Here is a 16,448-nt window from a genome sequence, read left to right on the forward strand (position 1 = left end):
CTAATAATTATTGCAGATGGTTTCAAAATATAAATAGCTGCGCATAATATTTCTGTCGATGTTGAGATGCTCTGAACCTTAACAAGCGTAGGGTCGAATAAATATACACTTTATATGGGAATATGGATTGACAAAAAAAAAAAGCTCTCACTGGCCAAATAACTTTCTTAATCCGTGCACTCGTAAATCAGAGCGTTTTTATAATCTGGACGATTTCATAATCGTCTGAATAATAGCTCTTCAGAATTTCTTCTATTTAATTTGTTCTGATTTTGGAAGGTAATTTAAGAAAATTTGACGTGTGATGGAGATATATCTTTTTAAGTCTATGAATGACTTACTTTGAGCTACTTTATGAAAAATGGATCCATTCCTTTCACCGAACCAGTGTATACGTCCGACGTGACCTGTTTCGTTAAGAGTGATAACCTGGTTGCTGTGACCGTTCTTCGCCACAACACCTGGAAGGAGGGTGAGTGAGTAAATGAGTGAGTGAATTTAGTTTTACGCCGCGCGCAGCAATATTTAAGCTATATGGCGGCGGTCTGCAAATAATCGAGTCTGGACCAGATAATCCAGTGATCAACAGCATGAGCATATTGATCTTCGCAATTGGAATACATTGAATGTGTCAATCAGGTCATCGAGCCTGACCACCCGATCCCGTTAGTCGCTTTTTATGACAAACATGGGTTACTGAAAATCAATTCTAACCAGGATCCTCACGGGTCTCTGCAAGTAGAACGTCCAATAAGTTCTCTTTTTCATCAAAATGTTACTCATTCTCATAGACAAAATGTTGAAAGGTGTCGTTAATGTGACCAAATGCAGTTTGAATTGTGTCAAATATCGAAAAATAAAAATACTTATTTAACTGAAATGAATTAAATTTTGAAGATGAATAGAAAGCAATTTCACCGATTGAATGCAGGTGTGTGTCAAAAAACATGTGATAGATAATATAACACACTTAGTAGATCATAAAACAGTATATCATATATATATATCTATCTATCTATATCTATCTATCTATCTATCTATCTATCTATGTATCTCTATCTATCTATCTATCTATCTATCTATCTATCTATATCTATCTCTATCTCTATCTATCTATCTATATATATATATATATATATATATATACACACACACACACACACACACATACACACACACACACATATATATACGATCGTTATAGATATATATATATATCATAAACACAGTATATCATATATATATATAAAACGATCGTTTTCTTGTAGGTACGAATGTAAGATTTCCAATGGATTAATTGAATATTAAAACAAAACAAAACAAAACATTTTGCAGACAGGGTAAAATCTTTGTGTGGCATTTGTAATTAACAAAATACATAAAATTAATAATATTATGGTATAACAATGTAATTGCGCTTTACTTGTCGCACACAAAGTTGTTCCATACATGTCTGAAACCAAATATATTTTCCAGCAATTTCTTCTGCAATATACTGTTTTCGCTTCCGTGGTGGTATTGAAATGTTTGTGGAATGTTGTTAATCCACGTGAATTATAAAAGAATCACACTCTTATAATAGCGCTAACATAGAAAGATGGTCTGGACCAACGCACGCATATACTGCATATAGTGAATATTGACTCAGCGATGTAGTAACTATACTTCAGATAAGTACTTCAATGAAGTTATTATTGTGATTTATAGTATATTAGTGTTCATTGTCGACTTCACGACCTTGATTAAATTCACATACCTATTTCTATCAGCGACGCTGTAGCATACTGCAAGAAGACGGCGACCAGAACTGGAACGACTCCATCCATACCGCCACCGTCGTCGACAGCGTTATATTCCTAACTGATTTTATCTCCCATCATGCATCCCCATCCACGACACCTCGACAACGTTAACAGCACATTAAACATGTCCGCGGCGTCAGCAAATACGGTATAATGAACGTGATCAATAGAAACGTGGACGTAAGCGCCAAGTCTGGAACTACCCTGGGTGTGGGGTAGAGAGATCCACACAACGACATGAGTTGTACACACAGACTGAAAACGTACGGATCAAAGTAATGTCAACAAAACCATTGAGCGGAGTTCTGTTCTGATGTTTGCGTTATATATTATTACTGTGCACATTGAAGAAATCGAACAACATTTGTTCGTAAAAGCATTATTTGCATGTAGAAATAGTTTAGCAACACATCCAGATATAATTTCAGCTCAGATCATTCTGGTTGTAAAATATTTATTCGAACTCAATTAATTGCAACAGTGCCAAAATGTCATGAGGCTCTGAACCTCGGGCAATTAATGAAACATAAAAAATGGATTCCAACGGAAAGTGCATGATTTCTGTAGTCACGTTGCCATGCCAACGTGTTACCTTTTACCGTTATGTTCTTACATCTAGTTAAGTCATACGTTGCTATAGTATAACAAGTAGCGCCACTGCTCATTCAGCGTTGAAGATTGAACACTTTTATATGTACAGTCAACAAAGAAACACCACACGCCTTTTTTAAAAATCGCCTGGGAGGCGATTAGCGGTAGGAGAGAACATACTTACCCTTTCCTCTCCATCACGGACTTACCGATTTCGCCACTTTGCTACTGACGCCTGTTATCTGTATCGGTAGATAATACAGCCTGTTTATTCTCTGGCGTTAATACTTACACAAACAAGTAAATGAATAATTATCAATTTGATCTTTGAATTTAATCCAACTGAAATGAGCAGCATATGCAGTTCCACGACCACAGTATAAACTGTTTGATTCTGATTGGTCAGACTAGGAGTATAGTCAGGGATCTAGTTTCATTAATACCTCAACATTAAAATGCCTTTTCGTATCTAACCCTTGCGTATGAAAACATCAGTTAAATATTTCAGGCCCTTATCTTCAGTAATCCATTCATATATTTTTCATCGCATACCACTCGTTCCTGACACACACAACAAAATCTGTTTCGACGATACCTAATCCATGGTTATTCTCAGGCCTGGATGTTATCTGTGTATTGAGGTGTCCAGAGTTTCCCAAGCGTCAATAGTACGAGGTTCAGCCCGTGTCTGAATCCATTAATTATTCACGCGTCTGAGTAGAGACTGAAAATTTAACCTGAATTCCAAACCAGTTTCAGTTAGTTCTCAAACCGGTTCCAATTGCATTTCAAGACAGAACCACGTGTCATGGAGCTACCTAATACCTTTGAGGCGAACTGTAAGGGTCTTTAAGTCCATCGGTTTATTTTTAAAATTTGCAGTGACACCTGGATGAGGAATGTCTCAATATGTCAACAGACTCTTATCATGAGCTTTAAATGCCATAGAGGTGAGTGTTCATAACACATCGCTATTTATAAGAAGAAATCTGTTATTTAAAAAGTTAACAGTAAATTGTTTGCATCGTAGGTATCAGAATTATTCCACGACAAATATGTTTACACTCTTATGTGTCAGTGTTTGCTTATATTTATTTGTTATGCGATTTAGAAGCTGGTGTGATGAGGAGAAACCCTTTTCATGTACAGACAACTACGTTTCGGTGTAGATCCTAACACCTAACACCATTTGCGTGATAAAGGTGTTAGTATCTCTACCGAAACGTTGCATTCTCTACAATGAAGAAGTTGTCGTTCCACAGAGAGTGTTCCTTTTTGTAGACTGCTGAATAAGGGTGTGATGGCAATAGTGTGCACGTTATTATATTAAGACTAGAAGACATGGGTGGCGTGGAAAATTCTATGTATTTGGGAGCTCTTTGATTCTGTCTTTCTTGATTTGGTAGTGTAGCGGCAAAACCATGGAAAAATAACGCTAATGTCGACTGTAAAACGTATATCAGAATATATGTAACTTCTACTTGTCTTTTTCAGTCACATTCTTCTCTACACGTAACAAATAATGTATTGACAGGAAGTTGCTCTTGCTCATTTAAGACCATTCAAATCGAAACAAGTTAACAGTTTCACTCACAACACTTCCATATTAAAGACGGCGGCACATTGTACTTGAGACGCCGATGTTTGCTACTTTGTCATCACCATAGGCAGACCTCACGTAATGGTCTGACACCCAGCCGGATAATCTGGACACCAGAGGTTTAATGTGCTGGACATGTGCCTGTTGGATTGTATGTCTGTGTGTATGTCTGCACACCTGAACTCAGCTCTGTCTGTTCATGGTGTCCTGGAACAATGATGGGCCAAAGAATATTATTTGAACATGTGAATGTCGTCGATTCTTATTGGTCAGTTGTGACATGCGACACTGTACTGCTTCATTGGTAAGAACGTCCCAGTTTCACAACTGAATAGTGAGTTTGCTTTTAGAAATATTCCAGGAATATCACGGCGGGAAACGCTAGAAACGGTCTTCAGTCATTGTATCCATGTGGGGAATCGAACCCGGGTGAAAGCTTTAACCTCTAGGTTAACCACATTGCCCCTACAACTGAATAGCATAGCACATATGTAGGGTGTAGGGTGGATCCTTGGCTTTTCATGTGTTTATTGGTACCTTGCTTTATGCCGTGTTTATTGGTACCTTGCTTTATGCCGTGTTTATTGGTACCTTGCTTCATGCCGTGTTTATTGGTACCTTGCTTTATGCCGTGTTTATTGGTACCTTGCTTTATGCCGTGTTTATTGGTACCTTGCTTTATGCCGTGTTTATTGGTACCTTGCTTTATGCAACTTGACAGGCGTACAACGGATTCCCCATTGCTTATATATCGTACATATTGCTTGTATATTATATATATGTTTCTTCCTTATAAGATATATAAGCAATGAGAAATATGCTGTATGCCTGCCAAGTTGCGTAAAGCAAAGGTGTGATGATGTTTTATGTAGAATGCACGAACTGAACTGGAAAAAATACCAAAGAAAAACATGCCATTCTGTCCCATTCTATGTCCTCATGCAAAGCCTGACTGTCCTACACACATAGTACGTCCTTGTTGCCACTGACAAGACCTCGAATATATAAGCATCACTAGGGTAGTTACTTTATCACAGAACTTGTTATTACATGCCTCATATAAGGTGTGTTATTTGGGGGAAAAGAGCCGACGCCATTCATCTGGACTATTCAACTATGTATAGATGGGTCCAGCATTGCCATCATTCTTGCAAAGGTAACTTCATCGTTCTTGTATTTTGTTAGCAGATGTTTAACAATTCATGCTGCAACGTTGCTGTTTCTACACAAGATGTCATTAACAGCACATTCAGATTCCCTGGTCGAGTCTCTAGTCGCTACCCATCGTAGATAAATATTATGGACTCCCGCATTCTTTCATCGCTCACAAACTGAATACGACACTGATTATCCTGACAAGCTTGATTTGTCTGACAGACTGGGAGATACAGAGGGTAACACAGTGTGTGATACTGACAAGAGATTGTACATGCAAGCACTCAGTGGAAGGCCTGAGAAAACAGCCTGGACACTCAATGCGACAAAGATGTGAAGGCCGTTAAGCATTTGTTTAGTGAGTGAGGCTTTATGATGTTTTTAACAATTTTCACGCAACATCACGACAATAGACATCGGGAATAGGCTTCGTATACTGTACCATGTAGTGAAGGAAACAAGGGAATATGGTGTGATGACAGAATGTTTTTATCATTAGGTTGCACCACCGTTCAACTTTTCTTTGTAAATTATGTGGATCCACCTGTTTATTGAAGAAGGTGTGAGTACTAACTGCTTGGCCAGTTTCGAGGAAATATGCTACAAACATAGAGTATGGGAACACCCTAAAATAGACAGTCAGTTATAGACTTAAACATGTTACGGTCATTTATACTCCAAGATAAGGGTATGGTTGTGTGCCCTTAGTGGGCATTTTAAACAACATGCTGGAACATGCACCGAAGCGACTGATTCAATATTCGTTGAGTCTGAGTAAAATGGAAAAAACGTCGAAAACAACGAAAAATAAGGGTGCTAAAACACACCAGTACATGGTTGGATTCAAACACCCAGACACAACAGCCTAGTGTATGTGGAAGACAAACTTCTCACGGAGCTTGTAGCATCCTTTCCTTTAAAAGAAGCTGCAGACAGTGTTGAAACTTCACAACTTTTGCACTATGCCTCATCACAGGCCGTAATGAGCTCACGACAGAAGCAGGGCCATTGCATGGTTACAGGATGGTGAATCCATCAGAAGTATTGGTCGCTGTCTTCAGGTGTCTCTGTCTGTAATTCACAGACTGACGGATATGTTCCAGGCCGCTCTGGAGGACACAGGAAAAGGACAGAGGACCGATATGTTTTGCTTCAACCCCTTCGGGACCGATTCACAACTACCAGTGCCCTGTTGAAACAGTTTGGGTTTTTAGATTGTTTTAAGTAACACTGCATCACAAATGTGTCGTGTAATTGTTGTTAGTGATGTTTACAAAACCTGTACCTTAGCAAGTCTGTAATATGTAATTGTATAAGTTTGTTTGAAATCAAAGCTTATATTGTCATTACATTTTGACAATTATATGATATTTACCAATATGATAAACACGGATGAAAGTTCGATCATCCCGAATAAGGTTTGATCTTACTTTTAAATGACAGTGTTATCCTCAACGGATATCATAAGTATTTTTAGTGATATATTTTCTTTTCATGTTTAATCTGTATGAATGAAACGAAAGACCCAACAGCTCCGAATTCACCATCCTCATCTCTTGCAGGAACATAGCACGTAGAGGTGTCAGTTTTCGTATGAATGTTCATTCGCCGGTATCAGTGTGTCGAATGTAACCTCATCCAAAGAGATTGTATTATTATATTATGGCACACTTTACGGAATAAAGATTATTTAAATTGTATAAATAAAAAAAAAAATCAAATTCCGTCCGTTTACTTGTGAATGAACACACTATTTAAAAAAGGTCTTAAGTATGTGCCTGCAAGTAATTCGAAATACATCAGCGTAAACCAGACGTTCCAATTCGATGTTTGTAAACGAAATTTAATGATTTTGGACCATATAATGCCAAATAACTATTGGTTAAACCACAAACCTACACAAAAACAGAAAATATCAAAATCCTGCTTTCTGTCCATGCTTTCTTGTGTTTACAATAGTGACATTTACATATGGATATTTTATGCAATATATGAAGCGTCCTTAACAGCTATATCTGTGTTTCCTCAGTATATGTAACATAAAGTATTCATCCTGCTTGAAAAAGGCACTGACCATTCTCTAGCTCTCTTTCGGTCTCTGTTTATCAATACTTTTTCTAATATAATTCAACATATAATATAAAAATGTGTGTACAATTGTGTTTTGGTCGCGCTGGATTAAACACAATACATACATGAACTGTCAGTGTTCGAGGAAAGATCAGTGTCTTCTGCTAATAGATGGTGCATTCAAAGGTTAGTCATTTCTTACTGAGAAAACAGGATCGTAAGCTACAATAGAGTATATGGAAATCATGAGACACAAGTTTAATCACAAATGGGGCAAGTCTGGAAATGTCTTCAAGCAGTCTACCATAAAACTGTTCAACAGCTTTACTGTAGCCTTGATTGTTGTAAAATCCTTAACGGAGCACAAATCTATATTTTCTAAAATTGTTAAAAGTCTAGGATACAAATGGAAATTGATGCCAGTTCTCTCAAGTACTATCTGTGGATATGTGGAATGCCCCTACTTGATAGTTTTAAGGGTTTCGGTTTGTGTTTGAATCAGTGATGATGGTACATTGGCTGGACCACGAAACATAGCACTCTTTGACACTGTGTACTGTCTCGTCGTTGGTTTCGAGTCTCGGTTTGTCTGATAATGGTTCTCTCTTTACCAGCACCAGCAAAATGGTCCTGGGTATCAACAAAGTGATGAAGCCACTGGCACGTATCATCAGGCTTTACTCCACATCAAACTCGTATCAACATGGTAGAACAGAGAGACCGTTGACAACATGCCAAACCCAGCTTATGACTACAAAGCTTATGAAGCGGACATAAAATATTGCTGCGCCTTTCAGCAGCACTCAAATAGCGGTATTCATTACGAATGAATCAGGACGTGCAACGCCGTTGTTTTTGTCGTTCTTTCTTCTGCACAACTGGGAACCGATGACATGTGTCAACCAAGTCAGCGAGCCTGACCACCCGATCCTTTTAGTCGCCTCACACGACAAGCATAGTCGCCTTTCATGGCAAGCATGGGTTGCTGAAGTCCTATTCTACCCTGGATCTTTACGGGTCAGCATGGGACATGGTATCTACAGAGGAACGAACGCAATATAACAAATAAAAGAGAGAGAGTCAGTTCGTCATTGTGGCGTGCTGATGACCAACCCAGAACAAATTCAAGCAGCTAGCACAATACGAATATTATACTGTATCCCATCTGCAATAATAGTTTCCGGAATATATACTACAGACAAAAGTATACGTATACTTTAACGTATAAACTTAAACGTGTTGTGGTCATTTATACTCTGAGGTAAATGCATTTTTTGTGTGCTCAATGGGCTCTTTAAGCTTCATGTTAGAACTTGAAGTGAAGCAACTGATTCAATATTTCTTGAGTTTTAGTGAAATGGAACACTGTGTTTGGGCGTTTGAATCAAACATGATCCTGTTGCGTTTCAGCAACCTTGTTTTTCGCTGTTCTTGACAATGTTTCATTTCACTCAAACTCAACAGATATTGATTTTAGTGTGTATCCATACTTTTTGCTTGTAGTATATTTACATTTATATCACTATAGCGCGCACGCACACACACACACACGCGAGCACACACGCACACACACGCGCGCGTTATGTGTCGAACGTCGGTATTTATGCCGCAATGATGATCAACCGTGACCGAGGTCCGACATTTACGTTTTACACGTTTTGTAAAATGCACGTCCATTCAAACTTTTCGGACATCGGGAACATGTTGCGTTTTTTGCGAATGTTTTACTGCTTGGGTTCAAACCAGTACCAGTGAGTTTGTAACTGTAAATATGATAACTTTCCTTTGTCTTGTAGGTTAGATCATAGATACATGCTGTGCGCGTGCGCGTGTGCGTGTGCGTGTGCGTGTGCGTGTGCGTGTGCGTGTAACTGCCACACTCAAGCCAAATCTTGCGTATCAACAAATAATGATGATCAACCGTGACCGAGGTCCGACATTTACGTTTTACACGTTTTGTAAAATGCACGTCCATTCAAACTTTTCGGACATCGGGAACATGTTGCGTTTTTTGCGAATGTTTTACTGCTTGAGTTCAAACCAGTACCAGTGAGTTTGTAACTGTAAATATGATAACTTTCCTTTGTCTTGTAGTTTAGATCATAGATACATGCTGTGCGCGTGCGCGTGTGCGTGTGCGTGTGCGTGTGCGTGTGCGTGTGCGTGTAACTGCCACACTCAAGCCAAATCTTGCGTATCAACAAATAATCCCTGATTGTTTTCTGTGTCAAAAATTGTTATTTTTTTATGATAGTTTGGAAAGCGACCCCGATGCGAATAAGTTCAATGACACGATTGCCCATTGGTTAAATTTCGACAGCTTTGTGTCTCTGCAAGACGTGGAGTGCAGTTTATTTATATGTAGAGAGGATGGTGAAAAACCTGACTGATCTTCCACGTCAAGACACTGGCCGATATCGTACACAATTTTAATTGCAGTAGCATTGCATTTATCATTCCCCAGCGTCAATAACTGGATAATACAAATCCAATTATTTATCGAGTGTTGCTCTGCTGACCTGCAAGAAACTGTAAACTGCAAGAAAGAAAACGAAAAGCAAGACAAAACGACCAGAAAACACGAAAAACACCGACGTAAAGTTTGTATCCGGAATCTATATATTGACCGGATTGTCAAGTAATGCAACGTATTGCAACACACATTTTATCCTAATTGTCTTTAGCTCAGGTCTACTGGTATTTGGCCAAGTACAACATGCTGTTCATACCCGGGTGGATACGAGAAATTCATAGTCAATATTTGACAGAGTTGCTAGTATAGTTTTGTGACGCGCATGTTTGTACTTGTCATTTGGATTAAAAGGTTGACAAATCCGTCGGATGTACACAGCAGACATACCGCAGCATCTGTTGTTTGCTTAATTATTCTGTTATCGATCTCATATCATACTACTTGAACTATGATAAGCTGTAATTTGAAATATTCTGACAGGGAAACAAAAGGCCTTGTTGTACATTTCTGTTCTGAAGAATATATTCAAGCACGCGTATGTGAGAAAATCAGTTACATTTATCCAGATTTAACATAACAGGTGTGTTGTGATTGTTTACAGGTAAAAGCGTTCGCTCGTCATGCCGAAGACCCTGGTTCGATTCCACACATGGGTACAATATGTGAAGCCCGTTACTACTGTCTCCCGACGTGCTTTGTTGGAAGATTGCCAAAAGTTTCGAGAAGCTAAAACTCACTTATTTTAATATTGCCGAACGCAATTAATACACGACCATTATTTTCGAGGTAAGAGGATTGTTTTGATTTAGGGCCTGAAGGTCATGATGCCTTTGTACAGGAATGAAGTTGGAACATTAGGTTTAGGTGCTCTCATAAGTACGGATTGTCGAAGCGTTGAAGAAATGTTCTATTTTAAGGGCAGTCACAATAAAGTTCACTCAACTGTCGCATTGGGGAGGATTGAGGCGGAAAGTAGGCCATTTTGTTTTATGACGTCATCATCACCCCTTCATCTATTGATTTCTTAACATTCACCTTAAAGCTAACCCATCCCGATGTGTACACCAAACATGTGTTAGTGGACACAACTGCGCACAGGACTGGCAGTTGGGAAGATCAGTAATTAAAGCGTTTGTTTGTCGAGCCGATTCTCCTCTTTCTTGTCCATGTTAGATGTGTGTCGACGTTATTAAAACGATCAAGGCCCCTCTGACACTCTATGGCTCCGATGCTAATAATGAGTGTTTATATTCTCTCGGGTTGACACTGGTCACTAGATGGGCACTGACTGGTCAGCGCTCGTCCAATCTTGTCCTGGTTTGTCTTTCTGTTGTTTTGGCCGTGTTCCTCCGCTCCTTTGCCCTCGGTCTGCTGCCTTCCCTGTTTTGACGTGAGATGAAGACCAACAATTTGTTTTGCTCGACTGTTCTCAAAGACATAATTATTTTGACAACAGTGACGCATCTCTGACATGTATACACAACAAATAGTAGTAGAATGTACACCTTCATAGATCTGAGGGAAAAATAAACCAATTGTTTCAGCTGTTTCACCAATAAGAAACGAAACCGTTTCCCTGATTCATATCATAAGCCTTGACGTTCATGATGTGACACTGTGAAAATCTGGTTGAGAAAGAATCTATGGTAACCCATGGTTGTTGTAAGAGGTGAATAAGAGGTGTCATTGTATCTGAATTGCGTTGATCGATGCTCATGCTGTTTGTCTGGTCAAGACTCCATTATTTACAGACCGCTGCCATATAGCTGGAAAGTTGCCGAGTGAACTACACTCACTCACTCACTCATGATGCCAATATATATATTCAACATATCGACAATATTGGGCTGTCAGTACAAGAAAGAGTTTTGAAAAAAGTTCTGCAACAATGTAATGCCTTCCACGGTGCCTTGTAAGGTCAATAATTAAGATTTTCATTATGGATGGAGCTTCGGTGCAATCATGCTTAAAATTGGATTTCAACATCTAGCGGTATTTTCGTAGCGATAGAAATTGTTTACCGTAAAGTGTCAGCATTCATCGATCTTGTGATTGTATAAATGATCATTAGCAAAGGCGTTATGGTAGCTGAACTGCAGCAAACTGTACACCGTGACATACATACGGAAAATCCGTGATATTCATCTCATGAACGACTGTTTTTCTCGATATATGACTAATTGAGCCAGTACGAGCATTCAGCATCAGTATCGTAACATTTGATTCCCACTTTTGGATGCTGCTTGTCTCAAACTAATTTAAGGCACGTTGGTCTCCGTTGCAGCCATTTGTTGTGAAGAGTTACCTCCCTTAGGTTACGCCAGGAGTTTTAGAATCCCGTCTTCCTCCGATTATGTTCTTGCTTTGACTGCACCTTACCCATTTTTTCGGATAATGTAATAACGCCAGAAACATGTTTCCTCTCCAGCCTTCTAATTACTTTCAGATCGGGATAAATATATGCAGCAAATAGGGTCGGGTGATGGTTCTTTTGGTCAGGTTCCTGATCAGAACATATGAACACTTAACAAACAGAATGGGTCCTTTACTAGAAAGAGGTGTCCAGTCAAACCAACATTTCGGACTATAGGAGGACTCCCCAAAACATCAACCTGCTGCTGTTTCAGAAAGGTATGTTCCTGACAGCACACCGGAACAGTCCGAGAACAGACATCCTGGTCCAAACCCCTAGCATTGCGAAGACGCTACTGATAGGATCGAGCCACTTCTTTTCGGCCGCTGTCCACTTCACTGAGAAATTTCAATATCAGAAAAGGATAATCGTCACAGAAAACACAAGTACGAAATTCCACCCATGTAGATGTCGATAACATGGCGCTTAGAAACAGCTGTATCTATAAACAGTTCAAAGCATTATAACAGGGCGACTAATTGTTTACTATTGGGAACTGCCTGAAAATATATGCATTACGTGCTAAAGAAAACAGATATATAAATATTATATCGTATCGAAGGATGATTTGATCTGATTTCAGTGCTGTCGTCATTCTGTACAGTGAAACAGTGAGTGAGTTTAGTTTTACGCCGCACTCAGCGATCTTCCAGCTATATGGCCGCGGTCTGTGAATAAACGAGTCTGGAATAGACAATCAAGTGATCAACAGCACGAGCATCGATCGGGCCTTACAGGGAACAGGTGATCTGTGTAATGCAAGTCAGCGAGTCTGACCACCCAATCAGTTAAGTGGACTCTGACGACAAGCATAGTCGCCTTTTGTGGCAAGCATGGGTTGCTGAATACCTATTCCACCCCGGACCTTCACGGGTGCTGGAACAATAAGAAAAATAGGCATGGCTTATCGTTCTTGAAAACAAGCATCAGTTACACACTATAAATGCAATACTACATCATTACCTGTGTAATTGCGGTAGTGCAATGTCATGAATTACACGCCTGTCTAAACCAGTGCCATGCAATATTGATAGGTCCTTTATGACGAAACGGAAATATTTAAGCTTTGTAGTTTTACAATCCGTACATCATTGATGAAGACACCTGTAAAATTCGATAAAATAATCCATGAATAGCACGTGTTAGTATAGCTTTATTTAGATTGCCTTGGCATGAACCTAAGTATAATTTTCGTAGCATTTAATAATACATGCATCCTTTGTAAAACAATGGCTTAAATACTAAATACGCCAAATGAAAATTAATTTTATATCGCTAAACTGAATAATATACAGCTTCAGCTAGGAAATGGGATCACGTTCATGGTGCCTGTCCTCCAGTGCTCGTCACACATGATTGATCACACTTTACTAATTTGTTACAAATAGCGGCATGTTTATTCTGTGCTAGATCAGATGATTAGTGCCAACCGCCATGCATGTCAGATCACAGCAGATGATGACTGGTTAGGCCATTAGGTATGTACCCGTGGGTATTGGGGAAAAGAGTACCAGGAACCGACTAATCGAGTGACTTTGGGCACGGGTGGGCGCTTTGGTCTCAGGTGCAGCAATTTGCTGTGATGAGTTGTCTCCCCTAGGGCACGCCAGATGTGGTTTTAGAATCGTAATACCTAACAATAAGGACATTTATATAGTGCTGAATTCCACGTCGCACGGACATACTTTAACCGTATACATAATGATGGACCCGGATAACCCAAACTGTATGAAAGGCACTAGACGGTTCATAGTCACATGACTTAATTACTCTACCGGGTACCCCTTTTCTGCTGGCGAGTAGAGGTAATTTTGAAGAAACTTACCTAAAGTGAGACCACATATGTCACGTGTGCTTCGAATTCATTGTGGGATATGACAAATGTCCTAGAAACTGTCAGGAGTCAAACTGCCAAACAATGTTACCCATCACTAACTCTCCTTAAGCGACGTAGATTAATGCTGACTAATCTCTGTGCATACGACTGCAGACTACCACTTCAGCATGGGGATACGCGCATTGAGGAAAAACTGATTTCATGGTTTTATAGCATAATGGTGTTGAACAATGTGTTGTCCACTAACTTACCCCGAACCTGGATCGATAAGTTAATTTCGCTATAAACGGGTGCACGGGTAGCCAGACGTCTCAAACACGTAAAAACGCTGAGGTGTGTGTGTGACGGATGTCGTCATGCCGAACACAGTGGTCTGATCTACAGCCATACGAAGGCTTGACATCTGATGCATTACTAAAAGCGGCATCAAATTTAACACATTCATTACTGGTTTATAGGTATATGCACAAAAGGTATATTAGCAGTTTTATGGCATTGTTGATTGATACGGGTATGTTTCTTTTATCTAAACCTATGAGTATATAAGCTAATGGCCCTATAGTGCAGCATTAGTGCCACTTAACAGAAGCGTATTAACCAAACAACCAAACAGCAATCACATACTGGCACTAAATAGACCTTTTCCGTTTGAACAATGCCCCCCCCCCAAATTATTTGCCAAATAAAGCTCTTTCGTAGTATTTGGAGAAGCTGGTCTGAAGCATGTCTGTAAATATTTTGCTGCATTCACACTTAGGGGTAGGTGCATATTTCAAATGGCATGTTTTTACTAGATTGAGAGACATTCAGTAATTCAACGTTGCAAATCGATGACACATTGAAATACTGCAACGTTTGTGCAATAAAGGGATCGGTGAGGTAGCCTTGTGGTGGAAACGTTTGCTCGTCATGTCGAATGCTCGGGCTCGATTCCCCAAATGGGTATAGCGTGTGTATCATATTTCCGGTGTCTCCCGGAATATAGCTAACAGCGTCGTAAACCCAACTCTTTCAGTTCCCAATTCTACAATTAAGAGATCGATATTAGCGCTGGATCGATTTCTGCGACATTACAATCATTTGTTTGTTTGACAATGTTTAATTCAATTGCAAAGTGTACCTATAGACACGGGTGAAGACATTAAACACATTAAATAACCATACGTAGTTAAATAACACAGTGGTCCCTGTATACCTGAGACGTTGGGGGTTCCATGTGCTTTTATTGAGTTGAAGTTATATATTTTTTGTTGTTCTGAATAGTTTCAATTTGGTTTCCCTCGTAACATAGCTATGTATATCTTTACTACCTATCAAAAGATTAGAGTCTGACGTAAACACTTACCATAAGTTATGCGTGTGCGTGTGCGTGTGCGTGTGCGTGTGCGTGTGCGTGTGCGTGTGCATGTGTGTGTTACGTTAAGGTGACGTTGATCTAATTGCAGTTATGGAGTTTTGGGTATGGTCATGTTTGATTAAGCATACACACACGTGAGTTTTTTAAACAGTGTACACGTTCATAAAATTTGTTCCATATTCTCGCCTTTGTTTGACGAGTCGGCAACAACGGACGATCAATCAGTATCTTAAATGGGTTGTGTGTTTTAGCTATCTTAATGTGTCCCGGTGGGAAAATCGGTACATTGTAACAGAAACGATTGGTACTGACATCAGTACTTTGTACATTAATAGATTGGACGCACAAGTCGGTGCAATTAGTATATGTATATCCGAATCATGTCTCTTTGGTGTCTCTTTATTGCTGTTATTTTCGTTTTTTATGGGTCTCGTTTCCAGAACAGAGCAAAGACCTTCAAGAAAGACTTCAGTGGACCTATATAGTTGATAGCGTAGTCGAGAGGATGATAAATCCTCTAAAACAGCTGCGTTTGGCCTGTCTGGTATGTTGAAATGTCAGTGTGCTTCTGTGAAAACGCACAGCTGCACCATGTGAATTTAGACTGATTTGTGAGGGACAGTAGGGTTTGCCTAGGGGTTAAGGTGTTCGGTCGTCACGCCTAACGCCTGGGTTCTATTGCCCACATTGGTGCAATGTGTGGAGCACCCTACCGTCTACAATGTGTTGGCATTGATTTGAAAATTATTTGCTACATACCACCATGGGAACCTGACTATGGGCTGTTGTGTGTCATGCGTGCCAAGAGCCAGGGGAGCCATGGGAACCATCGGCACCATGGCAACCAAGGGGTAGCCTAGTGGTTACAGCGTTGGTTGGTCACGCAAAAGGCCCGGATTCAGTTCCCCATGTGGTTTCAATTCGTGAAGCCCATTTCCGGTAACTCCCTCCGTGATATAGCTGAAATATTGCTAAAAGCGACGTAAAACACTGTTTAGTCATTTGCAAAGGTACTTTGTATCAGAATGGAGATCTTGATACACATGATAAATACAAGCGACAAATATTATTCTTCTGAAAGGGATTATGTGCGACTTCGCCTCTATTGTAAGCAATCCTCTACCAACAATCCTGCCATTGTGGTAGCCAG

The 16,448-nt window shown here is 39.7% G+C and overlaps 1 protein-coding gene across 1 annotated transcript in view; it reads right to left on the minus strand.

The window, feature by feature from the left end:
• Positions 1–1,826, minus strand: part of LOC137294931 (glutamate receptor ionotropic, delta-2-like) — a 34,053-nt gene extending 32,227 nt beyond the window's left edge. The window contains exons 1-2 of the mRNA XM_067826104.1: positions 1,757–1,826; positions 342–461 (exon numbers count right to left, since the gene is read on the minus strand). Of these exons, the coding sequence (XP_067682205.1) occupies positions 342–461; positions 1,757–1,826 (190 nt within the window). The remainder of the gene's footprint in view (positions 1–341; positions 462–1,756) is intronic.
• Between the last annotated feature and the right edge of the window lie 14,622 nt (positions 1,827–16,448).

The sequence above is a fragment of the Haliotis asinina genome, chromosome 8, assembly GCF_037392515.1.
Source record: "Haliotis asinina isolate JCU_RB_2024 chromosome 8, JCU_Hal_asi_v2, whole genome shotgun sequence".
Classification (NCBI taxonomy): Eukaryota; Metazoa; Mollusca; class Gastropoda; order Lepetellida; family Haliotidae; genus Haliotis; species Haliotis asinina.